We start from the raw sequence: 27,732 nt of genomic DNA, 5'->3' as shown, positions 1-27,732 counted from the left end.
CCCACCTCACCCATGAAGCCCCCAGATGGCCAACCCCACAGATCTGTGCTTACCCAGTTAGCTGGCACATTCTCTTACAGAAGTCACTCCATTTTTAACTTAAAAATATTATCCAAGAAATACATAAATATCTCTTAAAAATATTATCCAAGAAATACATCAATATACTCTCCTTAAGAAAAATTAACACACCCACACATAAAACTAAAGACCCTTCTGACTGTCCCTCTCCTGCCGGGTCCCGGCCTTCTCTCTCTCCACCTATCGTCTCCTGTAGCCCTCCAGAACTTTCTCAGTATGTTCTGTGAACTGCACAGCACTGTTTCATCTACATTTTAAGAGCGGAAATGATACCGGACTGTATGTGTCATTGTGCAATTAGCGATCTCACCTTGGCAATGCTCGCTGGGAAACAGCTCTTGTGCCCTCCCTTTTCATTGCTGCCCAACGGCCATGGGGCTTTCCAGACCAAAGTTTTACTCAGCCATTCCCTGGCTGATGGACTTAACACTGCTTCTGATTTTTCACTATCACAAACTATAATGCAATGATTTTTGTGTGTGTACTTGCCTCTTGAAGAGGTGAGAGTTTTTCTGGACTCTTGGATGTATAGCCCAATTTGGAATTTCTAGGTCATAGGCTAGGCTTGTTTTTAGTCTCAATTTATGCTCGTCAGCTGTGAATGTGCCATGGTTTCCCAGCTCATGTGCTTGGTATTATTACTTTGGGCCAATCCAATGGATGACATAAATGAATCACCATTGTATCCTACCTGTCCCTGCTAACAGAGAGACTGCTGCCCTTTCAGATCAAAAGACTGCTCATTTTCCACGTTTTTCCGCTTTTGTATCTGAATGGGTGTAAACTGTCTACACTCTGCCCATTTTCCTATTGGACTGTCAATTGTTTTTCCATTTTAATTGGCTGATAAGTGCTACATCGTCCTCTCCACACAAAACCTTGATCTCTTCTATATTCCCAATGTGTTCTCCCGATCTGTGATCGATTCGTCTTGTAACTTTGCTTCAAGTGATGTTTTGTTAGACCAATTCTAAATTTGGACGCAGTCACACTTGTCACTCTTTGAAGAAATCAAGATTTTCTGAACCAAATGTGGGGACAATGGAATAGCAGGTGGGGTGTAGCCACTGTGAAGCCAGAGCAAGAACTTAGTCTTCCTGCGTTTGTAGATACTAATAGCGGTTCCCCGTGAGCCCAGAGAGGCAGGTAGAATTTCAAAGGTTTTCCAGCATTTTCGTTCCTCCCCAAACCCAGGTGTGTCCCTAGATTAGGAGCTACCTGAGGGGCAGTGTGACACATGGTCGGTCCCCTGAACCTGTCATGGTGGGAAACTGGGGCTCCAAGAGCAGATTATGTGTCTCTCTTCCCAACTCCTCCTGGAGTGACATTGTATCGGAACTGGAAATTGGCCATGGTGGGATTTGTACCATAGAAATAGACAAACTTTACAAATCAGGGCTCCTCTTGCCTGCAGAGCTAGATGTTACACACTTTTTTTCTCCAGCACACCACTGACCTATAGTATCCTAGGCACAGCCACCTGCCTGCATGACCTCCAGCTGTGGGCTGCTATTCCTCTTCATGTCTAGTCGGAAAATGTCTTCTTACGCAGACCTGAAATGTAGTTCTGGTAACACAGGTCCTGATTCTTACCTAGGCCTCTGGTAACACAGGCCTTGACCCTGCCTAGAACCAGGGTCAACAAACTTTTGTGCAAGAGGCTTCATGGACTATTTGGTCTTTGTTGCAACTTTACGACTCTGCTCCACAGTCTTCTTGCCTTTGTCTTCAACCGTTTAAAAATGTAGAGCCATTTTCTTCTCAAGAGCTGTGCATGAACAGGCAGCAGGCTTTGGCTCCCCGGCTGTAGTTGGCCAAGCCCTGCTCAAGAACAACACGGCCAACAGAACACAAGGCACTCTGGGACCTACACACCATCCTTCCTTTATCCAAAAATGGTTCTCACACACCCCTGGGTCTTTTCTTCTCAGGTCTAGGATTCTTCCAAGTTTGCTCCTAAAGGCAATTCCAAAACCAAGTAAAGTGATAGGAATGTTTCTAGGATGTGCTTTACTGGGTTTCTGTAGCTGTGGTGGGATTGATATAGAGGCCAAGTTAATGGCAGGAAAAGGTACAGAAACCTGGACTGAGGTCAGTCAGGTGTTCTGACCAACTCAGGAGTGTCACAGAATCCCTAAGAAGCAGAGCTCAGGGGGCCTCGCCACATGTTAGCTGTGTGATACAGGGTAAGGCACTTAACCTTTCTGGGCCTCTGGTAGAATGAAGATAGCTGCAAATTCTTACATGACCCACTGAGAGCCATGGTCCCTTTTTCCATACCTCGAACCCGAGTAGGCTCTGTGTCTGCTGGGCCAATAGCAGATGAGAAAAGTGATCCCATGTCAGTCTTAAGACACTGGCAGCTTCCATTTCCTGTTTGGAATACTTAGCCTGGGAACCCAGCTGCCATGCTGTGGGTGAACCCAAGCAGCACTATGAATGGTGCACATGGAGAAGAGCCAGCACCCCTGACTGAACTCCCAGCTACAGCCAGCACCATCGTGCTGGTCAAGTGAGAGAGCCATATTCGAAGGGGCCATCCTGCCTCATGCAGTGGCCAGGCTGATGCTCCAGGGAACAGAGAGAAGCCAGAACAGCTAACCCTTGCCCACATCGTAGATTCAAAATCAAAACAAATGATGGCTGTCATTAGGTTCCAAGTAGTTTGTTACACAGCAGAAGACACCCAGAATGGGGCCTCAGAGTCCTAACTCCCTGGGCTTTTGTTAGGATTGAATGATATGCCAGGTACTTAGCTAAGTGCCTGACACATAAAATGTCCTCAATGAATGGCAAATGTTCAGAAAAAAATACAGACCCTTAAGTTACCTTCCACACACAGGGGAAATGTTTCACCTCCTTATCTTAGGGGTTTTGCTTCTAAGGCCAAGCTTTCAAAAGAGGCTGACATTTTTTATGGCTTTTCCATTAAACGAGATGAAATGAAAAGCACTTAGCACAGAGTAAGGCATATAGTAATTGCTCAGGAAATGTCAAAAATCCTTCCTCTTTGAGGCCCAGAAACCTCCACAGAAGTTCTAACTCGTCTCAAACCTCCACTCCCAACCCGCCTCCAGCCCACCACATAAACCACTCCATCTGGTTGGCTCTGCCTGATCCCCCAAACTCTCCGAGAACTACCCATTTTATTTTAGTTCCTTTGCATCCAGGTGAACTCCTCAGATCCATGGGAACTCCTCGATTCAAGGGGGACAGACTGTTGTGATCGGTAAGTAAACAGGACATGGTATTGAACAAATGGAGAGTTGGTTTATATGCTCTGGGGCATGCATGCTTTGTGCGTAAAGGACGAAACCCATGAGTTCTGCCAGCTATGGTAGGGAAAGCAAGATTCTGATCTGGAAAGATTCACATTTGGAAATAAGTTGAGATCCCCAAGGCCCCTTACCTCAAAAATCTTGTCTTCTACCATCATGAAGGACTCATCTGTGAAGCTGAATTAAAGCATAGCCACCGGGGCACCTGGGCGGCTCAGTCTGTTAAACATCAGACTCGATACTGGCTCAGGTCATGACCTTACGGTCATGAGATTGAGCCCTGCATCAGGCTCTGTGCTAAGAGTGGAGCCTACTTGGGATTCTCTATCTCCTTCTCTTTCTGCCCCTCCCACACTCTCTCTCTCTGCCCCTCCCCCATTCACGGTCCCTCCCTCGCTCTCTCTCTCTCTCTCAAAAATAAATAAATAAAAATAAAGCATTGCCACCATGCCAAAATGAAGATTTTAAAGCAATCACTTTCATTCATAGATGAAAGAGCAGAATCATGACTTTTTTCCAGTATCCGAGATGGAAACAGAATGCTGGGTTGGTAACAAAAAACAAAACAAAACAAAAACAAAAACAAAAACACCACACCATGCCTTATCAATCCCAGCAGACATGAGCTGCCCACGTTACTCAGCTGTTAAGAAGATGGCAGCGGCTGTGGATGGTGTGTAATAGGCAACTGTGCTCCAGTCCAAGTGGTACCTGATAAGATTATCCACCTCCCTCATTTAAATGACAGCATGCTAAATTCAAGGCCAGAAAACGGAGGCACAGTGTTCTGAGTCAGATTTTCAAACAAGAGGCTGCAGTTCCCAGTGAGACAAGGTACTGGGGGCGGGGGGGAAGTTTTGTTTTTTTTCCATGTTGAAGATTCCCATTGAAGAAGACTTATGAAGAATATAATGAGACATTTATAACACAAGCCAATAAACCAAAACCGAAAACATTTTTGTTTCTCTCTTCCTGTTTCTGGGAATAGAATCTACTTGTCCTCTGCTCATGAACCACATCAAAATGATTGCAATGCAGGAAAATATGCTAGTGGTTCAGAGACGTGGTTGGTTAGAGCCAGCTCTCTGGAGAAGAAAACGCTGATGGTTGTTTTTTGCAGGATCAGGCACTGAGGTGACAGGTGACGCCTACAGCATGTCTTATGAGGGTGATCGTCACTCCTACAGTGGATTCCCATACACCATAGTGCCCCCCCAACTCTGAACACTTGCTTGTTTCCTGATTCCCTACTTGCATTTTTGTTTCCATAATGGATAGAGCGAGAAGAGACCTGGGAAAGAGGAATGGATGGAGTGAGGTAGCATAAAAATGTGCCAAAGTGATAAAAAGCAGTTTAAAGCATCCAGAAAACTTCTAGAGACAAACAAAAAGCAAACGATGGAGTCCATCAGTTCAAGAAGGTAAAGAGGAGAAAAGTGTAAGACTACAAGAATGGAAACCTTTGTGGAAGATGGCTCAATCTGCTTCCCAATAATTCCATGAGACCAAAGGATACCCTTGAAGAGAGGTAGTAGTGTGCAAGAAAGGGCCGTGTTGGGAGCCAGTGTGGACATTTGTAGACTCTTGGGTTTCTGGGTTAGAGCAATGAGGAGTCCTGGATCTGGAACCACCCAGATGGGGAAGAAGAAAGGGAAGGTAGAGAGAAAGTGTCAGAAATGTCTACATTCGGTGAAATTAAGCAAATTCAGATGAGAAAAAGCAGAGGCTAGCATGCCAGAGAGGGAACGCGGGGTCAGAGGAGATCCTTAACAGGTGTGCTGGGAATGCAGTGTGGATTTAGAGCCTGAGGCCCAAGGCCTGTCCCCCCCAACAGTCAACATCCTGAGGACTGCAGACAGTCATGGGCCCTATATTTCAAGAGAGATGTGGAGCCTGGAGAACATTCAGGAAACGCCACACCAACAATGAGAGGGATACACACGACACTGACCATAAAGACTGTCCACTCCCTGGGACATTTAGGGGGGCCAAGAGATGCAGGAATGCTGGGCACATGTGGCCCCAGGAACGGAGGACTCCCTGCCTGGCCTGGTTTCAGCAGGAAGCCCACTAGAAAGGCTGCATATGGCCTTGTGGGTATGGTGTCCCAGAGTTCAGTGGCCAAACCCGCCCACCTGGTTACCATGAACAGGGTACAAGTGTTCAGAGGCCCAGGGGCCCCAGCCCTTAGGTGTCTGGATGGAGGCCAGAGCTGCCTGGCTGGACCTTGAGGGTGGCCATCTCCGGCCACAAATAGCCTCAGCTGCTCCCCCCCCCCCCCCGCCTTGCTCCAAACAAATGACCACGTGCACCGCACACTGGCGTGATGTGACAAGAGATGAGGAGCACGCCCACAGGCAATATGGTGGGAATGGGGGTGGTAGAGAAAGGGCTGAGAGAGAAACCAGCCCCACCTTCCAACTGATCCACACCGATTTCCCGAAGTACAGAAAGTACTCACATAAAGGGAAATACAGGCAACAGCAAGACTGACCACAGCACACACCAAGTCTCTTTTTATTTTAATGGCTTCTGTCCAAGCTTTGGAGACCCACAGAAATAATGAGGCCAATGAAAATTGGAGCAAACGAAAAGCTGGGGCAGCCAGACATCGCTTCGGCCTGGGTCACCATAACAGGTGCTGGAACAAAAGGCCAGTGGGAAGTAAACCAAGCTAGCACAGCCATAGATGGAGGTTTATTCCAAAACCAATCAGTCTCATCTAGTTGAAAACAAGGGAAGGCTATTATTATCCAGGGAAACACAGGGACCCATCTCTCCTCCTGCTCCTTGACTGGGTCTATTCTCCCTGACAATCCAGCCCAAAGGGCTCAAATGAAAGCTTCTAATTGTTGTTGACAACTCGGAAATCCCAGGATGAAAGACCACTTGCCCATCAGATAGGGGATACTCGCCAATCTGAAGGATGGTGTTGCCCGTTCTTTTCTTTCTTTTTTTTTTTTTAAGTTTATTTATTTTTGAGAGAGAGAGAGAGACAGAGAGAGAGAGAGAGAGAGAGAGAGAGAGAGGAGAAGGGGGAGGGGCGGAGGGAGAGAGAATCCCAAGCAGGCTTCGCGCTGTCAGTGCAGAGCCCAACGAAGGGCTGACACTCATGAACCGTGAGACCATAACCCGAGCTGAAATCAAGAGTCGAATGCATAACCAACTGAGCCGCCCAGGGGCCCCTGGAGCTGCCCATTCTTGAGCCAGCCCCTGAGAGGTGGAAAGCTGTGATTTAAAATGGGCTTAAAGCAGAGTGGTCCTACCCTTGAGTCTGAGGATGGATTTGAGGAGGAGGAAGAAGAGTGGGAAGAGGAAGAGGTGGGAAAGGTGAAAGAGATGACACTCATTCAGCAGAGGGAGATGCTATCAGACCATCTCCTGCCACGGTTTCCCTCCAGGAGCTCTAACAAACCCGGCCACTGGCAGAAGCCAGACATCAAGCCGAGCGCCTCCTAATGAACACCTTGGTGATGAGAAGGGGGGTGGGTGACCCGAGACCTCTAGGAAAGATAGAGATGAGACCTGGATCTCTTTTTCAACAGCATAGTCAGCCCGGGACCCTGCCAGAGTTTGAGCTGGGTCAGTGTGACACAGAATGGCACACTGGGCAAAGGTGACTTCTGATTGTCTGAAGAGCTCACCTTCTTTCTCTCCCTTCCTTCCTCCCTTTCTTCATTCCTTCTTTCCTTCCTTCCTTTTTTTCCTTCCCTCCCTCCTTCCTTTTCCTTTTGCATACATGTTGATTGAGTGCCTACCCTGTTACGGGCGTTATTAGATTAGTATTAGATGCCAGTGACAATCAGCAGCTGGAATTTTAGGTGCCCACTTCTGACTGTCATTGATGTCCAGCATCATAATGCCAGGTGCATAGTAGTTTCTCAGTTCCTGTCCCTTAGAACCCCACCAGCTACCCTTCTACTCTACTTCCCCATCCCAGGCACTTGGCTGACACATACAGCCCAGCCCTCTCAGGCCCAACGTGGAAATCAGCTACGGTGACAAAGTGCTCTGTACTTTTGGCAGGTCACAAATGATGCAGAGCTTTAGCTTTGTCCCCTCTTGTCGTCCCCACTGTCCTTACTCTAGAAAGGCCCCTCACTGCTGTCCATCAGGATCTCCCAGCTGGTCTCCTTGACGGAATTCAACTTCAGCCACTCTTACCAGCCCCAGGTGCTTGTATTCACACCCTCTCCTACAGGGAGGGAGGCAGAGGCAGAAAGACAGGTAAGTAAAATGCTGGCACATCTCCTGGAAAGTTCACAGTCCCTTGCAGGAGAAATGTATGTAAACATTTAAAATATAGGGGCGCCTGGGTGGCGCAGTCGGTTAAGCGTCCGACTTCAGCCAGGTCACGATCTCGCGGTCCATGAGTTCGAGCCCCGTGTCGGGCTCTGGGCTGATGGCTCAGAGCCTGGAGCCTGTTTCCGATTCTGTGTCTCCCTCTCTCTCTGCCCTTCCCCCGTTCATGCTCTGTCTCTCTCTGTCCCAAAAATAAATAAACGTTGAAAAAAAATTAAAAAATATATATATAGTATGGTAACCGTTATAATCAACACACTTCTATGAGGTGATGAAAACACACATTAAGGAAGCAATGAAATCTAATGGGGTAGGTAGGAAAGCCAAAGAGAGAGAGGAGGATGTGTGAGCTGGACTTTAAGAGAGGAGCAGGAGTTCTACAGGTGGGCAAGGTTTGGCACATTAGGCGGAGGGTGGAGCATAAACAATGGGTTGCGGGTAAGAACATGGAATAATGTGGTAAAGGCAAGAGCTTCTCTGCAGCGTGAGCATCAGGGGCAAAGGCAAAAGGTGTAGAGGAGAAGTGGTTGTCCATAAGGAGGGTGCTGGACACCCTCAAAGATCCTATATACTCTATGGATCATGACCTCATTCTACAGGAAGGAGGGAGCCATCAGAGATATTTTCTAAAGTTTTATTGAGCTATAACTCATGTACCAAACAAGTGACTCTTTTAAAGTGTACAGTACAATGGTTTTTAGTGCACTCACAGAGGTGTGCAACCATCACCACAATCTAATTTTAGAATATTTTCATCACCCCAAAAGAAACCTTGTGCTCAACAGTAGCCATTCCCGTTCTCCACCACTAGTACCTCATCTGGCCTAGGCAAGCACGAATCTACTCTCTGTCTTACAGATTTGCCTATTCTGGACATTTCATATAAATCCAATCATATGATATACAGTCTTTTGAGATTGGCTTCTTTCACTTAACACAACACTTTCAACGTTCATCCATCCGTGTTGTGCCATGTATTTGCACCTTATTCTTTTTTTTATGGCCAAGTAACAGTCCATCATACAAACAGACCACATTTTGTTTATCCATTCATCAGGAGATACACATCGGGTTGTTTCTACTCTTTTGGCTATTGTATTCAAGCTTTTATTCCTTACCCTCTAGAAGACTTAGTCAGGAGTATGTTTCCTGAAGCCCAAGCAAGTAGATCAGCAACTCACAAAGAAAAAACGTCTACATCAATGGTCAACTGTTCTTGAGACACACATGACCCATCCCTTACATCATGATATTCTTCTCGCTCTATTTGGACTCTCCACACTTTTACTGGACCACAGTGTTAAGTTCTGTGGGCGCCAGAGCAGGTCACGGCCTTGCCCTCAAAGAAACATATTGAGGGTGGGGAGAAAACGCACGTGGAGCTATAATACCAAAGCCGTCACAACGCCATCCTACCTCCTGAACTTTACCATTCCCATAGCTACAGTAGAACGTGCTCTGCCCTCTCCTAGCATCACAGAAATGCTAAGAAATTAGGGGGAGGAACAACATGGCTGCTGGAGAAGCAGCAGAGAAACAGAAAGGTCCTGAAAGTCCAAGTTCACTTCCAAAAGTTGATAAATTAATGTTTGGAAATTAAAGAGGAGCAAATACAGCTCTAGATTCACAGAAGATGAGAATCGGTGCCCTGGGGGATAACTGGCCTGCCCTGGCCAGAGATGACTGGCCAAGCCCCAGATGAGGAGGACAGTGAGTGGAGTAGGCTTGGAGAGTCCTTGGTGCTCCAAGGGGGTCTTCTTTATTTCATTTGCCTCCCTCACAACCTCCAAAGACAGCAGCGTTTAAAAGAGGGGCAAGGGGGAGGGGGCGCCTGGGTGGCTCTGTCAGTTAAGCACCTGACTTCAGCTCAGGTCATGATCTCACGGTTCACGAATTCAAGCCCCACGCCAGGCTCTGAGCTGATTCCCTGCCCCTCCCCCACTTTCTCTCTCTCTCTCGCTCTCTCTCTCTCTCTCTCTCTCTCCCCCCACTCAAAAATAAATAAACATTAAATTTTTTTTTTATAAGAGATGGGCAATGGGCCTTGTAGGTTAAATCCTACATGGGCTTAGCAGAATTTCAGGATGCAAACAAAAAAATCCCCTCCCCCAAAAGCTACTGTCTGAGAATCAGAATCCCCGGCTCCTATATCCAGAGACACTGGGCCAGCTTTCTGAACCTGCAGGGTGGTGACCATACCCTGGAGTTGCACCCAAATATTAAATGACATGACGTATGGAAGGCAGGGGCCCCACGGTGGCTAACCCGGAGAGTCAGATGAAGTGCAGCTTCCCTCCCTTCTCCACGAAAAGCCTGTCTCGTCCTTCACCTACATCCTCTTTCTCAAGACAGTTTGCGAAGATCCTCAGCAAACTGGAAGTACCTCAGGAGAAGTGAACATTCTACCCCCTGTTTCCGAAACAACCAATTCTACTTCGATTTCCCCCTCAGCATATCAGGCGACTAAAATCACTGACGCTGCTGTCACCAAGGGAAGGGTCTTTGAGCCCATGTCTGACAGCCGACTTTGTCAACACGGCACTCGGGTGGCGTTGCGGCCATACCTGGTAACTGTGCTGGTTCACAGACCAGAGATGCAAGTGGCCTCTGAGCACACGGAACATGCAAATACTGACTGCCACCCTGCTAGCCTGGCGTCCCTCACCTGCATTACAGTGACTCTGTATGAAAAACAAGTGACACACATGGAAGGAAAAGGGGTGGGGCAAACATGGGAAGGTCAGGTAATATTCAGTTACTTCGAAACACAAATTAGGAGAAAAAAAGCAACAGAAGGCTGCCTTAGAAGTGTTCCATTCGTTTTTAATCAACATTTTGCAATGATGTGAGGCAGAAAGGAGGTTCTAAGAGACTGATGGATGGTTGATCGGGAGTGGTTGCTACTGACCTGCCTTAGACACTGGCCTAAGAAGGGAATCCCACCCACGTCCTGGGGTCTGGCTGCTCTCTCTTTTGGGGGTGAGTCCCCCCAGGCTCCTGTCTCCAAGCTGAACCACCATCCCACCAACCACGCTCCCAGAAACCTGAATGCACTGTGCCTCGATGTGGGCGCCACAGAATCAGCATGGAGGAAAGCCAGATGGGAGGTCTGGGCCGAGCCTGGAGCACCAAAATGGCAGCCCCTGACCTGGGAGGGACCCGGGCTCTGGATGCAGAGGGGAAGCCAAGCAGTACAGGGAGACCGGGACCTGTGACTGGGATGGCCAAGCCATGCATAAAAGAAACTGGGGCAGCAAGAAGAGGGAATGGGGCAAGAGAGGAAATCAGAACGTCTGAAGGGCCAGTTAAGCCACAATCCCACGGAATTCTCCTGTCATATCCTCCCAAAGTGTTGGTTAGGACAGTGGGTGACCAAGACAGGAAGAATAAAGAGATTTTGTGACATGGCTTCCAAGAGGAAGTGTGAAGGGTTCCCAGGGATTTGGATTACCCCAGAGTGTCCTAAAGTAGTCTGCGGTCCCTGGGGAGGGGCTCAAGAATCGCCTGTCACTGGAGCCACGGATGTCCCAAAGGCCGGCTGGCGGGCAGCAATGGTACCCGTTCACCAGACCACGGCGACTACAGGTCCTTCTTGGAGGTAAGAAAGATTGCAAATACCAACAACTCATGTAGACAGCACAGGGAACACCAAGCCAGATATTGAGACAATGCATATCCGGTTAAAAAAAAAAAACAAAAAAACAAAAAAAACCCACGATCTATGAGTTCAGATGCCACATCTGGTTTGTTTTTATCATTGCCATTTTCCCAAGTTTTCTAAGACCATCCAGCAACCAAATAATCCACATAAGTGAGTGAAAATGCCCACTGAATAAACAGTAAGGGAATGCTTTTCGACTGAACTGGCAAGAAGCGAGGGTGTGGGGGAAGACATAACACTCAGGGTTTTGTCTCTCAAGAGAGCGCCTGAACGGGAAAATAACCAATTTTGTGTGATTTAGTTCTGTTGTGAAAGGGGAAGCCGCTGCCAAATGCACTTCGGTTCTCCGCTCTTGCCTAATAGCAGATATCTGAGAAGCAAAAGGTGCCAAAACTGTAAACCAGAACAGATCTTGAAATTACCTTTCTGAATAAAACCAAAAGTTCAAAAAGTCAGAAGAGCTGGCACAAGCTCAAAAAGAAGGAACAAATGTAGCTAGGGAAAAAAAATAGCACTGAAGCAATCTGAGTGTGCTTTTGTGTCTTGTGAGGACCAGGAGAGGAGTGGAGCAGAGAGCAGGGGGCGGGGGGGTGTGGGGGGGGGACAGGCAGGGTGGGGCTTGGGGGCTGACAGGTCTCCAGCATCAGATACGCCTCACCTACCAGCATCGCCTACATCCCTACAACTCAGTCAGCTTGATACAACTTTGCCCCTTTGAAGGTATCTTGAGACCGTCACTCCAACCACTGCATTTTTTTTTTCTTGAAAAGCTCTTGTGATTCTTCTAGGCTTGAGCTGACGTCAGTGTGGCATGAGCTCATCTGCATACCCTGTGCTGGTGTACAATGAAAAAAATTCATCTTGGCTTGGTGGTGAAAGAGAGAGGGAGCCAACTTAACAGTGATCCTGCCTAAAGTAATCTAATATTGCACAAAGGTTTGACTATAACTCAGGGGCTGTTTGCAACGGGCATGCTGAATCCCAAAATTATTAACCTGGCCAAAGTCAAAAAGTAAGCTAATCAGGGGAGCTATTATTCCAAAAGCATAGGGTTTCAGTTTTGCAAGAGAAAAAAATTCTGGAGATCTACTGTACAACAAGGTGCACACAATTAACATTACTGCGTGCCTAAAAATGGCCAAGGTGGTCCATTTCATGTGTTTTTGTTACAATAAAAATAAATAAAATTTAAATTTCTAAATTAAAAAAATATATAACAATGTATATACGCACTAATATTTAATGTACTAATTAAACTGAATTTCCTATCACAAAAAGAGAGAGAGAAAGTGAACACGCTAGCTAGCTGATTTCAAGCTCCTCTTTAAGTTCCAAACAAAACAGATAAGAAGAAAAAATTAAGGCAGGAAAACCCAAACTGGTTTACTTTCTGCTACGATCCACTGATACTTACATGGCAGGGTCAGCATTTTCACTTCATAAATCTTTTCTTGGTAACTTCCAGAAAGGTGATTCAAAGCTACCAGGATGACTACCCCGGAGCAGGCAGGGATGGGGTGACGTCTGCCCCTGCCTTGAGTTAGACCCTTATCACCTCCTCTGCCCAGGCCTTCTGCAGAGAGTAAGACTGATGCATCGCATCGTGGCTCAGGTGCCCGATGGAGCCACCACCATAATTAGGCATTGTGTTCTGGTTTTGACTAGCTTACAGAACTTTAGACTAGCATGTGAGTGGGCTCCCAGTCTGGGAATTACCATTTTCTGTTCAACCAGCCCTTCTGTATTAGTTGCTGGGGCTGCCTTAACAAAGTACACATACTGAGTGGTTTAAAACAACAGACTCTTATTGCCTTGCCGAGGTTCTGACGGCCAGAAGTCCAAAATCAGGGTATCGGTGGACTCCGTTCCTCCAGAAGGCTCTGGGGGAGAAGCTGGACCATGCCTCTCCCCTGTGGCTAACAGACACATCATTCCAATACTCCAGTTTCTGTGTTCACACGGCCTCCTTCTTATAACAGTACCAGTCACCGTACGTCATACATGAGGGACGCACCTTACTGCAAAATGACCTCATCTTAACTAAATACATCTGTACAGACCTGTTTCCAAATAAGATCACATTTTGAGGTACTGGGGGTTAGGATTTCAACATTTCACGATTCAACCTGAAACAGCTTCTCAAAAGATGACCACCAACCAGCAGAATCAGCATCACCTGGGAATTTGTTTAAAATGACAATTTTCAGACCCACTAAATCAGAAACTCTGGAAGTACACCCAAAAAACGTATATTTTAACAGGCTTTCCAGAAGATTCTGATGCACGCTGAGGTTTCAGAACCACTGTGTTAAACCACATTGCCCATTTTTTAAAAAATCATTTTTGGGGCTCCTGGTGGCTCGGTTGGTTAGCCATCCGGCTTCAGTTCAGGTCATGATCTCACAGTTCGTGAGTTTGAGCCCCGCGTCAGGCTCTGTGCTGACAGCTCAGAGCCTGGGGCCTGCTTCGGATTCTGTGTCTCCCTCTCTCTCTGCTCCTCCCCTGCTCATGCTCTGTCTCTGTCTCCGTCTTTGTCTCTCTCTCTCAAATAAATAAACATTAAAAAAAATTTTTTTAAATAAATCATTTTCAATGACTTTGCGTGTGACGTTCAATGACACCAAGTGTGCGTCTTGCCTTTCTGGGCTGCCTCTGACTATACCTATCACACACTGCTTCCCCCACAGTGGTGACCAACTAATACTGCTGTGATAAAACAGACTGGAGTCTCAGGTCACAGGTCACATGTGGCCCTCAGACAGGTTTTATTTTTGTTTGTTATGACTACTGTGAGCTGCCAACATTAAAAGCCTAGGTTACAGACTTTTCTTGGAAAAAAAGTTGCAAGATTTGGCAACACAAGATCCAACATTCCACGTGGCAACAATCAACTGATTGGTGGCTGCCCACGGAGGTGAGGCATCAGGATTCTGGCTGAGTCACAGTCCCCACTATTCCCGATGCCTGACCAACCGCGAGGCTCCATGCACATGATACCTGCTCACATATCCCCCTTCTCTGGCCTCTGCGATTGGGCTTGAACCATATCTGGCCGGAGGAAAGTTAGGGAGAAAAATGCATCACCATCCACAGCCTGAAATACTTAGCTGTTTCTAAGCGGCAAGTTTAGGAATGAAATTCTAGAAGCTGGTGGCTCTGATCAGCACGGACTTTAAGTTCTGAGAGCTTAGCTTCCCTTTCTACCAGGTAACAGAAGTTATGAAGTGACTCAAACACTGATGATCAAAGTTTTAAAGTGGCTTGCCCATGCAACAATTCAGGGTGAGTAACAGCACAGTAAGAAGAGAGTTTCGTATTGGCATGGCTTCATTAGGGGACAGTGGGACATAGAGGACATGAAACCTAGATGAGACATCACTTAACGCCTTTGTGTGCCTGCTGTGCTGAGCAGATCAGCTATGAAACAAATGATTCTTCCCCAGTAAAACAACTGGAGAAGCTATTATTTAAAGCTACTTTCAAGGCTTATAAAATTCTTTTATATATATACAAACACACACACACACATACACATACACACACACACACATTTTAGAGGGGGAGTGGCAGAGGGGGAGAGGGAGAGAGGGAGAGAGGGAGAGAGAGAGAGAGAGAGAGAGAGAGAGAGAGAGAGAGAGAATCTCAAGTAGGCTCCGCTCTCAGTGTGGATGGAGCCCGATGTGGGGCTCAATCCTATGACGCTGGGATCATGACCTGAGCCAAAACTCAATCGAATCAGCCACCCAGGCGTCCCATGGCTTACAAAATCGTTTAAGAGCAGATCCTGGGCTAGGATTTGACAACTTTGCCTTTGACACAGACACCAAATAGCTTCTTTACAAAGGACAGAAAAGATGCCATTTCTGTACCTCACCCAGGTCATGGGAGGCAGTTTGCGAAAAGGGGAACTGAGTGGTGGTTTGGGGTCTCTTCACCCCAGCTGTACAGATGGGCCTGGAGTTTGCAAGTGACAACTCACACATACAAGTGGAGTCAGGGACAAGTTTTCAAGGAGGGAGCAAGCTTCACAGAAAGCCTGAACGGAAGGGCTACTTACCTGGGAGATCATCCCAAAGCAATCAATCGGATAAATATATTCACCGAAAGACTATTGAAGCAGAAGATTCAGCCAAGTAGCCACTATCATGTCACACGGCTCTTTTCTCACAAATTCTTAAAGTTGATTCTCTCCTAAGTCACCCTATACCTCAGCATTCTTAAGAAAGAAAAGAGGGGATGTAATATGTCACTGATAGCTAATCTTCCCTTAAAGTTATTAGAGTTTAGAACAACGATAATTTCCTCAAAGACAAAGATGGCTGTGTCTTCCGGGCGGACCTAATGTTTTGAAGAATCTATTAAAAATTAAAATACTTCTTCACAGCAAAGTACATATACAAATGGGGCAGGCTTGTGATACTTAAACATGGGTTACACTTTCCCTCTGACTGTGTCAGTCAGGGTTCTCCAGAGAAACAAAACCAGTAGGAGACACATACGAGTACATGGAGAGAGAAGGGATTCGTTCTAAGGAATTGGCTCACATAATCATGGAGACTGACAAGTCTTCAGATCTGCAGGGTGAGTGGGCGGGACCCAGCTAGGGACCCAGGACAGCCAATGGTTCAATCCACTCCTAAGGCAGGAAAAAGCCAATGTCCTAGGCTCCAAGGAATGCCCTCTTACTCAGGGTAAGGTTCCATTTAGTTCTATTGAGGCCCTCAACTGATTGGATGAGGCCCACCCACCCAGAAGAAGGCAACTGGTTTCATTCAGTCTACAGATTCAAATGGTAATCTCATCCAGCACCACCCTCACAGACACAACCCAGAATTATACTGGATCAAATGTCTCCCGACACCCCAACTGACACATAAAAGTCACTGACACTTGCCAGTGCGGGCAGAGCAACTGGGACTCCCATCCTTTGCTGAAGGTACTGCTATCCGGTGCAGCCGCTTCAGGAAACAGCTCAGCACTTTCTTAGAAAGTTAAACACGCAGTTATGTGTGACACAGCAATCCCACTCACGGCTCGTGGGTATTTACCCAAAAGAAATGAAAACTTAAGTTCGTACAGCAGCTTGCAAGTGAATTTTTATAGCAGCTCTGTTCACCATCACCAAATACCAGCAACAACCCAAATGTTCTTCCGGGGGTAAATGGACAGACAAGCATCCACGCAGAATACCACTCAGCAGTAAAAGAGAGCAAAGCACCCATGTATGAAACTGAAAAGTAATGTGCTGAGTGAAAGAAGTCTCAAAAGACTGAATATTGTCCAATTCTATTTATGGGACACGTTTGAGAAGACAGAACAGCTCAGCGGTGGCCAGGAGGTAGGGGGGCGGAAGGTGTGTGTGACTCTATAGGAGTAAGACAAGGAAGCCTGCGGGGTAATGGGACTGTGTTGAATCCTGATTTGGGTGGTGGTTACACAAATCTAAACATGTGTTAACTTCCACAACCCTCCCCCGACATCAAATTTACCGTTACGAGATTTTTTAAATTGTGAAAATCAAATGGTAAAAAAAAAAAAAAAAAAAAAAAAAAACAAACTATATATCACCCAATTTATGCATAGGATAAATGGACCTAACGGGAAATGTCTACGGGATGGGGTCAAGCTGAATCCAGAATGTGCACGGGCAGGTGGGAGCCAGAAGGGTTCAGCCAGCAGCCAACAGTTCAGTGTATAGAGAAGATAAGACACATTCCTGAGTCACTGCATACAACCTTGGAATTCTCTGAAAAGGCAAAACAGCTGTGATTTGTAATGTTTTTTCCCCCCCAGGAATTTTGTATTCATGGTCTCTTACAACAGCCTAAAGAGAGGAAATGCAGGCTTATGGATGGTCAAGGACTGGCCTGGATTTTGATCTCAGTTCCGTCTGGTTCTCGAGGGTCACCACACGAAACCGCAGCGAGGATTACACTCTGACTCCTCTCTTTTCTCTGCTGTCCCCAGCAGGGCCCCTTAATCCCCTATGTTCTTAAGGCCCTGCTCTTCCTTAAAGCAGGAGTTTTCCATGGAGAGAAGGGGGATATTTTGTCCCCTAGGAGACATGTGGCATTGTGTGCAGGTGGGTTTAGTTGTCACAGACAGTGGGCAGGGTGCTACTGGCATCTACTGGGCAGATGCCAGAGATGTGGCTAAACACCTTACAATGCACAGGGCGAGCCCCTGAAACAGAATTATCCAGCCCCAAATGTCTCTAGGGCAGAGGTTGGGATCTTCTGTTTGAACGGAAGGAAGGAAACATGTTCACAGCTCACTGTGCTAAGTATTGTCAAATTCTTAACTCTCGTATTTCCTCAAGACCCTGCTGAGATAGCTATTATTAACCCCAATTTCTAGTTAAGAAAGTTGCTGCTCAAACCCACTAAAATACAGTGCCCCTACACCAGAGACAGATGAGAATCTGTGGGCAGCCCCAGGCCCCTCTGATGGCAAAGCCCAGGGAGCCTAGAGTATGATGCCCTCAGGGCTAGGCTGGGCCCTCCATAAACCTCTTTCCTTCCATCCCTTCCGGTCTAGAAATCGCCTCCTAGCCCTAACTGGTCTGCAAACAAGGGGAGCTGTTTGGCTGGCCCAGGGCAGAAGTGAATTCGGGAGGACCCAGGAAACAAGTGGAGCCTGGCATCACTGAGAACCACCCAGGACTGTTTGTCCCTTTGTCTTCTGCTCCATCCATGGCTCCTGCCCTCACCTCCATGGGAGCAGCCCAGAGACATCAGAGGCATTCCCAGACAGGCTCTCTTAGAGAGCTTCCTACCCCCCACCCCTGCCTCCTCCAGCCTGTCTCTTCAGCAGGAGAGGAGTGGGGCCCTCAAGCAGGGGCCTGGGAACAGACAGATACAACACAGAACAACAGGCTGAGATCAGTTTCCCACAATAACATCCTACAGGCAGGGCCTGCCTAAGAAAATAAGCAAAATGCTTTAAAAACAAGTCCTATAATCACCTCTGGCTCAATTTTACCCTTTTATATAATCAGTGTTGACAATTCCAACAGCTGAAAATGGGGGTGGGGGGTTAAAATCAAGGGAGGTGGAAGAGAAGTAGAAAAACAGAGGGAAGGCAGAGGAACAGCGAGAGGAGAAAAAGAACATAAGCTTAAAGTTTATCATAAAACTCAGCAGACGGATGGCCTCATGATACAGGAAGAGGAGCCCCAAGATTTGGGGGCCTCTTTGCAAGTCGGGCAGGACCACATTCACGGCAGCTGCTCTTCAGCGTCATTCTAGGAAACCGCAGCCAGGCCTCAGGGCAGGCGGTTCACGCTTGTTCTCGAACTAGGCAAAGCAGAGTTATTTCCTGAGGCTCAGCGCTCGCCCCCGAGCTGTCCAGCTGCAGGGACGCCAAGGGCTGACCTCGACCCACTCTGACCCCCACCCCATGCCTCCTCGGCCCAGCCACAGCCACGAAGGCGGCACTCACAGTTCTAAAATGAGGATGACGTCCGTCTTATTCTCATAAACCTCATGGAGGGTGATGACGTTGGGGTGCTGGATCTCCTTCAGGATGCTGACCTCCCGCTCGATGTCCTCGCGGCTCACGCCCCGCCGGCTGGATTTCGTCCTCCTCTTCTTGATAAACTTGGCGGCATATTGCAGACCAGTGCTTTTCTCCCGGCATTTCTTCACGACTGCAAACTGCCCACTGGAGACAGAGGAGGAGAGGTTACAGGTCATTTCTTTATTGCTCACTGGAAAACAGAGGATTTGAGCAAGGATGTGGCATGGGGGAGGAGGGGCTGTGGAACTGTAAGGAGGAAAGTCCACAGTGTGGGAAATTAACAAATTAAGCAGGCATATTTCTTATGACATTTTGGTTTCATTGAACCTGTTTCTTTATGAATAAAGTGGCAAGCAATACAAATTCTTTTCTTGAACTATATTTTATTGAATGGGTTAATAACGTGCTTTTCTGTGCTTCCTCCCTCCCTCCCGTTTCAGATTCTGGGATAGCAGGAAGGAGCTCCCCGACCTGACCTCCTTCTGACAAGCCTTCTCCTGTATGGCTAGGAAAACAAGGGATCAAGACGGGGGAACTGAGAGAAAAATACATAGGGCCCTGCTTTCAATGACATATTTCTAGGACCAGTATTTATCAGTTGAAACATCCAGAACAACAACAATGAAAGCTATGTATTTGTTCATACTTCAGGGATTGATAAGCCATATATACTTAACATTTGTCGGTGGCTTTTCCAGCATCACACACTTCCCTCCTTTCCCAAAAATATCTATAACTAGGACCCTGCACTTCTGGGGAAGCTAACTCTACCCCCATATATAGATATGCATAGGGTGACTGAGGTTAAGCCAATCAGTGTACTATATCTTCCTGACTCCACTGACAGGCACACGACCTAAGTAAGACCTTTTGGAGGATGCAGAGACAAAGACTTTTTCTGAGACTCTCTTCTGGATGTTAACACTTAACTATATAACCCCAAAAGCCACTTCCAGCCAATTTAGGACCTCAGGAGGAGGTCCACTCTTGGTTTAAAGCCAACCATTGCAGAGGCAGAGCCAGTAGAAGAAAAGAAACCAGGTTTGTGGTAACACTGTGAAATGGCTGGATCAACCCTACCCTGAAAGCCATCTGCCCTTGGATTTTTCAGCAACAGAAGCCAATAAATTCTCTTTACTGCTAATGCCAGTTTGATCTGGGTTTTCAATTTCTTGTAGAGGAAAGCATCCTATCGATATATCCTATGCCACAGCATGTAACCAGAGCCTCCTGCCTATATATAAAAGAGTGCGATAACAGGGGCGCCCGGGTGGCTCAGTCGGTTAAGCGTCCAACTTTGATTCAGGTCATGATCTCTCAGTTCGTGAGTTCAAGCCCCGTGTCAGGCTTTGTGCTCACAGCTCAAAGCCTGGAGCCTGGTGCCTGCTTCAGATTCTGTGTCTCCCTCTCTCTCTGCCCCTCCCCTCCTCTCCCCCCTCCCAACAAATAAACATTAAAAAAAAGAAAAACATAAAAAAAGAGTACAATAACAGAACTTAACAAAAAATAATAAAATAAACACATAAGCAGGTAAAGTCTTGAGAGGTAAGTAAGCTACCCTGAAAGTAACACAAACACAATATGCACACACAACACAACACAAAACCCCTTCCCGTGTCAAAGCTGGCACCCACACTTCTTCCCCAGAGCCCACCCATGACAGGATCTGTGTATTTCTTGGCAGGTGCTGGTGAACTGATATGTAGAAAACTGTCATGGTTACTTTTCACTAGCTTTATTCTCACATGAAGACAAAAGAGAGAGAGAAAATCAAATTAACAGTAACATTTCAATGGTAAAGAAGGGACACTTTACATTACTCATTTACTTTAGCAGCAGAGGTCAGCGAAGAAAAACACGTAGTAAAGGATTATTTTTATACCACTGCCAAATTTTTGCATGACAGGTTATTAATACTCTCTCTCCCCCCGCAGCAGAAGAGCAGAGAGGCTGAAGAATAAATCACACCAGAAAGCTAGCACCAACTGCCCGTAAACTCACGACCCTAAAGAGCCATGGGATCTGTTATGACTTTATTACAACATTTTCTGGGTTTTCTGAAGAGTAAAGAATTGGGCCTTCTCTCTCTTGGAGGGTGGAGGTGAGCAGCAGAGATGGGACTTATGAGGAAAAAAAAAAAACCAACAAAACAGCTTGACTATAAAACACCCCTCTCCCAACCGAGTACCCCCGAAGAGGTCCCCGGATGCAGGGTGGGACAGTGCCCTGGCCCAACCCAGGACCTCCAACCCACAGGCAGCTCGTGCTTCCTGGGGCTGGGCCCGTGCGTGCCTCTCACACGGTCACTGCGACTTTTCTCAGGGGCGGTCAAGATTCAAGGTGGACTCATTGGTCTGAATCATGGTGCTTTAAAAAGCAAAACCAAAAAGCCAGGCAAGCCACAAAGAACTTAAATGCGAGCCTAAATTCAAAGACTATTCCAAATGTGTTTTTAGTGCCAAATGTTCATGGTGACCTTTCCCCCTTTTTTAAAAAAAAAAAAAAACTTTCTTTTAACGTTTATTTATTATTGAGAGACAGACACAGAGTGCCAGCAGGGGAGAGGTAGAGAGAGGGGGCGACAGAGAATTTGAAGTAGGCTCCAGGCTCTGAACTCACAGAGCCCGACGCAGGGCTCAAACTCACAAACCGAGATCGTCACCTGAGCCGAAGTTGGCCGCTTAACCAACTGAGCCACCCAGGCGCCCCGACCTTTCCCCTTTTAACTATGGGAAGGTGAAAGCATCAAGGCCCGCCCATGCTAGCGACTGGGCCAAGGTGAGGTACTCAGAAATCCACACATCAAGGCCAGGAGTGTGTGAACAGGCCTAAGCTGACCGCGCTGCCCCCATCCGCAGCCGCATATCTGGAACCTACTCCCTCACCGGACAGTTGATCCCTCACTCACACTTCTGGGTCCCCTGAGGGGAAAGCAGGCAGGGATAAAGGCCAGAGGGTGGGAAAGGACCCCCACCCAAGAGAAGATGTGATTTTAGTGCCCACGGCCGCGGCCAGTGTCCTGACTAACCTTGGCTGCAGGTGGTTGAGAGGGTGTGAACTAATTTTGAGGACCACTCTTCTAGACTCATCTCAATGCTATCTCTTTAAAGACACTTTTCCTATTTATCTCCAACTACCCAACCTCTGCCCGCCCCCCACCCCCACCATGCTCCGACTGGTGCTTTCTCTGGCACCTGAGTCCACGGAGCACCTCTGATGATTTCTGCCTGTTTCTTGCCCATTTCCACCCTTCCCAAGAGGGCAATTCCATGAGAACAGAGGCCTGTCTGGCAGACATCTCATCCCCCGAGGCAGGGGATGCAGAGTTCCTCCAGGAGTTCACACAGGATGCTTATGTGCTGCTCTTGACCTCTGAGTCTAGAATCCTAAAAACCCGAAGCGTTACCTGAAGACGCTTGCCTATAATTCGGCAGAATTGTGTGGGGCTGGGAGCACAGGCTGCCTGTCTGAGCTGGTTCCCCGCCTACTAGTTGTATTAACTGTGGGCTTACATCTGACTTAACACTCTCTGCCTCAGTGTCCTTATCTGCCAACTGGGTAGAATAATAGTGCCTACCTGGGAGGGTTGTTGGGTGGAAAGGAAGGATTAAATGAGCCTATAGATCATGGAAAGTGGTTAGAACAGTGCCTGGAAGGGGTGCCTGGGTGGCTCAGTCAGTTAAGCATCCAACTTCGGCTCAGGTCATGATCTCACAGTCCGTGGGTTCGAGCCCCGCGTTGGGCTCTGTGCTGACAGCTCAGAGCCTGGAGCCTGCTTCGGATTCTGTGTCTCCCTCTCTCTGCCCCTCTCCCACTCATGCTCTGTCTGTCTGTCTCTCTCTCTCTCTCTCTCTCTCAAAAATAAATAAAAACATTAAAAAAAAATTTTTTTTAAGAACACTATCAGGGAGCCTCAGTGGCTCATTTGGTTAAATGTACAACTTTGGTTCAGGTCATGATCTCCCAGTTCATGGATTTGAGCCCCGCATCGGGCTCTGTGCTGACAGCTCAGAGCCTGGAGCCTGCTTCAGATTCTGTGTCTCCCTCTCTCTCTGCCCCTCCACTCATGCTCTGTCTCTCTCTCACTCTCTCTCAAAAATACATAAACATTAAAAAAAAAAATTAAGAACAGCGCCTGGCAGTATTAAGTCTTCAATAACTGTTTTCTATTATTAACCTTCGACAACTGGTGCTACTGTCATGGGCTTACGGTTTGTGCTTGAAAGCCCAAAGTGCCACTGGTGCTGCCTTCAAAGTATCACCTCTCGTGGTGCCTTGGCTAGCCTGAGACCCTCTCAGAGGTGAAACATTCTCTCCTTGACCAAACGCTAGCCAGGCTCCTCTAAGCCCTCTGCTCAGTGACACCCCCAGCTTGGCCTATAAAGACTTGAACAAACATTAACATACTCAAGGCTGCATCCCTGAGATGACTCTAGCCCCCCCTTAAAGTGCCTGCCGGAGAAAACGCAAGGCTTCCAAAAGAACTGACCATTTCTTCCAGAGGACATCTGACGATAGGGCTCCAGTCTCCAGCGTTGGTTTGGGGGGGGAGGGGTTTCACATGGATTGACCCCCCTCCAGCTATTTGTAAGTTTTCACTGCCCTGACTGTCCTGAGCCCCTGCTCACCCCCCTCTCCAACCCCTCATTCTCCCTTTAAAACACCCAGTCAGTCACCTCTGCACAAACCAAAGTTCGTGCACGTCACACTGGACCCTTCCCTTTTGTGACAGTACATTGCTGATTAAAATTGGTCCTTTCCACTTTAACCAGTGTCCAGCTTTGTTCATCTGTGACAAGAGGACACATTGGGGAAGTAGGCATGGTCTGGCCGGCCCTGGTCCTGGCTTACATGGCTGAGGGCCACCCCCACCCCCAATCTCCAGGCTTCTCTCTGAAAGCTCAACCTTCTTACCCTCTGGGCTGAGGCAGTGTTCCCTATTTTAATGATTTGCAATTCACCATGAAAATGTATGCTTTAAAAAACAAAAGAAACAAACACAACAAAGTATCGCCTCTCAAAACTGCTGGGGGAAGAGAGCCCTAAACAGAAAACGAACAGCACAACTGGGCCGTACTGTGTTTAAGTGAGTAAAACTACGGGCAAACCTAGCACCCGGCTTCATCCTCCAAACACAGCATCCCTGCTGTCCCCACCCCCGCCCCACGTGGAGGGCGAGCTGCTGCCCACCGCAGCCTGGGAAACTGAGTCACAGCTGAGCGAGGGCAGGCAGGAGGCCCACGCGAAGCTACTGGGCCTTAGTGTGCACTCGGTAACTCGTGCCCGGAGCTTTCACAGCAGATCTCCTCCGGCAGGGAGCAAATGGAAGCCAGACCTTTCGGAGAAGAAATTCTTTTCTAAACACTGTAATTTGCTTCATGAGGACTAATTCGAACTGGACTGGCAGTTAACGGCTGCTCCTGACCTCTCTCCTTCCTGGGCAGCTGGCCCTCAGCACACCAGCTGCCACACCCACTCTGGGGAGGGGGACAGTTCCTCTTCTCCAATCCCCCTACCCCAATAAAACAACTGAAAAAAAGGACTCATTTGGGCTTTTTTGGGCCAGGGCTTCTTAATCATGGGATCCCAGAGAAACAACCTGATAACAGCTGCCGGGGTGAGCTCTGGGCAGGGAGGAAAGTAAATGCACACAAAGCAGCAAGGCCACCTGCATCGCCCGTAGGTTGGGGGGGGGGGAATCGATGGCCTGAGCTCCAGCTTCCCTCCTGTTACAAACCCCGCAGGCTCCTCCGTGACTGACAGCCCCACAGAGGCTGCAGCGATGGTCAGTGGGTGGTAGAAAATCAGTGCGTACCTGCACATTTAAATTGACAAAACAGAATACGGGTTGATCCTCGCTTTTTGCGGGATCCATATTTGCAAATTCACCTACTCGCTAAAATGCACGCGTAACTGCATAATCAACACTTGGCAGTGCGTTCACGGTCATTTGTGGATCTGAGGTGCCCGACGTGAACATTCCCAGCTGAGGCAGATCAAGGGGACATTCCGCCTTCCGTCTCAGCTTCTGTACCATGTACACATGTCCTCTTAACGGTCTGTTTAGTGCCATGCCTTTGCATTTCTGCTTATTGTTGGTGATACCGCTATTTAAAATCAGCCCCGAAGTGTGAAGTCCACTGTTCATAGGCACAGAGGCTGTGATGGCCTTACGGAGAAAACATGTGCCACATAGATAAGCTTTGTTTGGGCAGGAGTATCAGCGCTGTTGGCCATGAGTCCAATGTTAAGGAATCAACAATACATATTACAGAAGTCCCTTTAAGCAGAAACACACGGAAAACAAGGTTGTGCACTGATCCGATGACAGAAATGCTATGACCAGAGGCTCACAGAAACTTAACCCTGTATTTTCTCTAGAACAAATGGGTCAGTATTCGCTAATTCAGTGATTGTGGTAAAGTCGCAAAATATCACTACACCGCAAATAATGAGAATCCGACTGGATGTTGTTTTTAAAAAATGTATTGGGGTGCCTGGGTGGTTTAGTCAGTTGAGCATCCAACTCTTGATTTTGACTCAGGTCATGATCCCAGGGTTGTGAGATTGAACCTCGTGTCAGGCTCTGTGTTAAGTGTGGAACCTTCTTAGGATTCTCTCTCTCTCTCTCTCTCTCTCTCTCTCTCTCTCTCTCTCTCTCCTCCCTCTGCTCCTCTCCCCCCCCATGCATGCTCTCTCTCTCTCTCCCAAAATAAATAAATAAATAAACAAATGGATAAAATAAAAATACATTAATATTCTCTGTCACCTAATAACTAACAGAACAGCCATCCAAATTCATTTTGACATAAACACTTTCGATTAAATGTAATAAACATGTATTAACTACCAATGGCCAGACTATACAAAACCAATGAGACACATCCCTACTTTAAAGAGTTTGATACTAAAAAAATTTTTTTGATTCAAAAATAATCACAGATTTTATTAAAAGGAGACAACTTTGAATAAAAGGAGCAAAACTTCAGAAAGAACAACTTGACATCTAATGTCTTTGACTCACTGGTATATCTAATCGAATCACCTTGTAGTCACTCGAAGAACTACAGCCAGAATTCTATGCAAGGAGCTTTACACATAATTACCTTATTCATTATCACAACCCTATGAGATTCATATCATCATCAACTCTTCCGTCAAGGAAAGAACCAAGCCTTAGAGCGATTTTTTTTCTACTCCCCTCAAATCTTTCAAGCAAGTAAGTGCCACACTTGAGAGGTGAATCCCAAGCGTATTTGCCTCCAACACTCTATCCACTGAACCTCGCTGCTGCCCTGGGCTTGTGTCCATTTTGTTTGAAAGACAGGCCACCCCCCTGTGAAGTTACAGACAGGTCTAGAAATCATTCTAGGAAAGGGCTCTGGGAACGGGAGGCACAAGAGAGGAGGATTGTGGTTAAATACGTTTGGGGAGTGTGGCCTTCTCCTCCCCACTGAAAACTCATTAAGTGTTTTAACCAATGAAAACCACTGTTTTAACATGCTCTGAAGTTCTCTGCAATAAAAAGCAACTCGTGTTTGTGTGTGTGCTTCAGAAGCACTATACTAACAATTAGCAAGAACCACAGAAGGTTCTCAAGGTCAGCACACAAGGAGGGCAGGCACACATTTGTGAAGCAGGTGGGTTCTGATAGGTCCATGTAGTGCATTAAAAATAAAGCTGTTGAACTTTGTTTAATTGAGTCGGGTTTGATTGCAAATTCATTTGTCCGTGGGAGTTTTGCTCACTTGGGGAAAGATGACATCAACGTACAATGACAGAAGCGTCACATTCAGAATGGAGAAAGAGCAACCCGGCCCCACGTGACGATGTGTTCTCTCCCTTTGGGTGGGCACCTAGCCCAGGATCTAACATTTTCCTTGTTGACCTTGATCTAGACACCACATTAGAACAAGTTCCCACCCGGGAAGGGGGGTGCAGACTTTTTTTTTTAAGTGGCTAAAACAGGGGCACCTGGGTGGCTCAGTTAGGTCAGCAACCAACTCTTGATCTCGGCTCAGGTCATGAACTCACAGTTTCTGGGACTGAGCCCCACATGGAGCTCTGCACTGACCGGGAGCCTCTTGAGATTCTCTCTCTCCCTCTCTCTCTCTCTGCCTCTCCCTCACTCCTGAGCGCACTCTCTCTCAAAGATAAATAAGTATTTGAAAAAAAAAGTACAGTAGCTAAACCAGCATACAAATTTTTCTTTGATTTTAAATATGTCTCTTCCCAGTATATGTTATTTAAAACATTCTTTATGGTAACTATTGCTGTGAATTCCCTCTATTAATGCTGTAAATAGATCTGGTTTCAATACAACGGATGATAAGCTCCATCTCTCCCTCCTACCAAATCTTTGCAATAAGATTTCTTTTTTCTCTCTTTCTTTCTTTTTTTTAATGTTTATTTATTTTTGAGAGAGGAAGACAGAGTGCCAGTCGGGGGGGGTGGGGTGGGCAGAGAGAGGGAGACACAGAATCTGAAGCAGGCTCCACGCTCCGAGCTGTTAACACAGGGCCTGACACGGGGCTCAAACCCACAAACTATGAGATCATGACCTGAGCTGAAGTTGGATGCTTAACTGACTGAGCCACCCAGGCGCCCCTGCAGCAAGGTTTCTAATTAAGGCAAAATATTTTCTACTTTTGAGTTCATGTATCAACCTCAGCACAATTTTAGTGCTGGCTTATGGGTCATTTGTTTTTCTTGAAGAGCTGTATTGAGAGTGGTAGTGGCTTGAATCCTGCCTGAACACTGGAATCACAGGTCTTAAATAAGAGATGAGGTGACAGAAATTATTTTTCAAGGATGAGTTAACATTTATGGCAGGAGAAAAGACCCCAAAGCGTTTACAGACTAATGGGAGAGACGAGCACGTAACACCAGAAT

General features: G+C 47.0%; 1 protein-coding gene across 5 annotated transcripts in view; it reads right to left on the bottom strand.

The window, feature by feature from the left end:
* Window positions 1-27,732, bottom strand: part of DAPK1 (death associated protein kinase 1) — a 188,998-nt gene that overhangs the window by 69,726 nt on the left and 91,540 nt on the right. For all 5 annotated transcript variants that reach the window (XM_043566427.1, XM_043566425.1, XM_043566429.1 and 2 more), the window contains exon 3: window positions 18,763-18,984. In XM_043566427.1, coding sequence (XP_043422362.1) covers window positions 18,763-18,984 — 222 coding nt within the window. The remainder of the gene's footprint in view (window positions 1-18,762; window positions 18,985-27,732) is intronic.

The sequence above is a fragment of the Prionailurus bengalensis genome, chromosome D4, assembly GCF_016509475.1.
Source record: "Prionailurus bengalensis isolate Pbe53 chromosome D4, Fcat_Pben_1.1_paternal_pri, whole genome shotgun sequence".
In the NCBI taxonomy this organism is placed as follows: domain Eukaryota; kingdom Metazoa; phylum Chordata; class Mammalia; order Carnivora; family Felidae; genus Prionailurus; species Prionailurus bengalensis.
The sequence above is the reverse complement of the archived record's forward strand: the minus strand, read 5'-3'. Positions and strand labels throughout refer to the sequence as shown.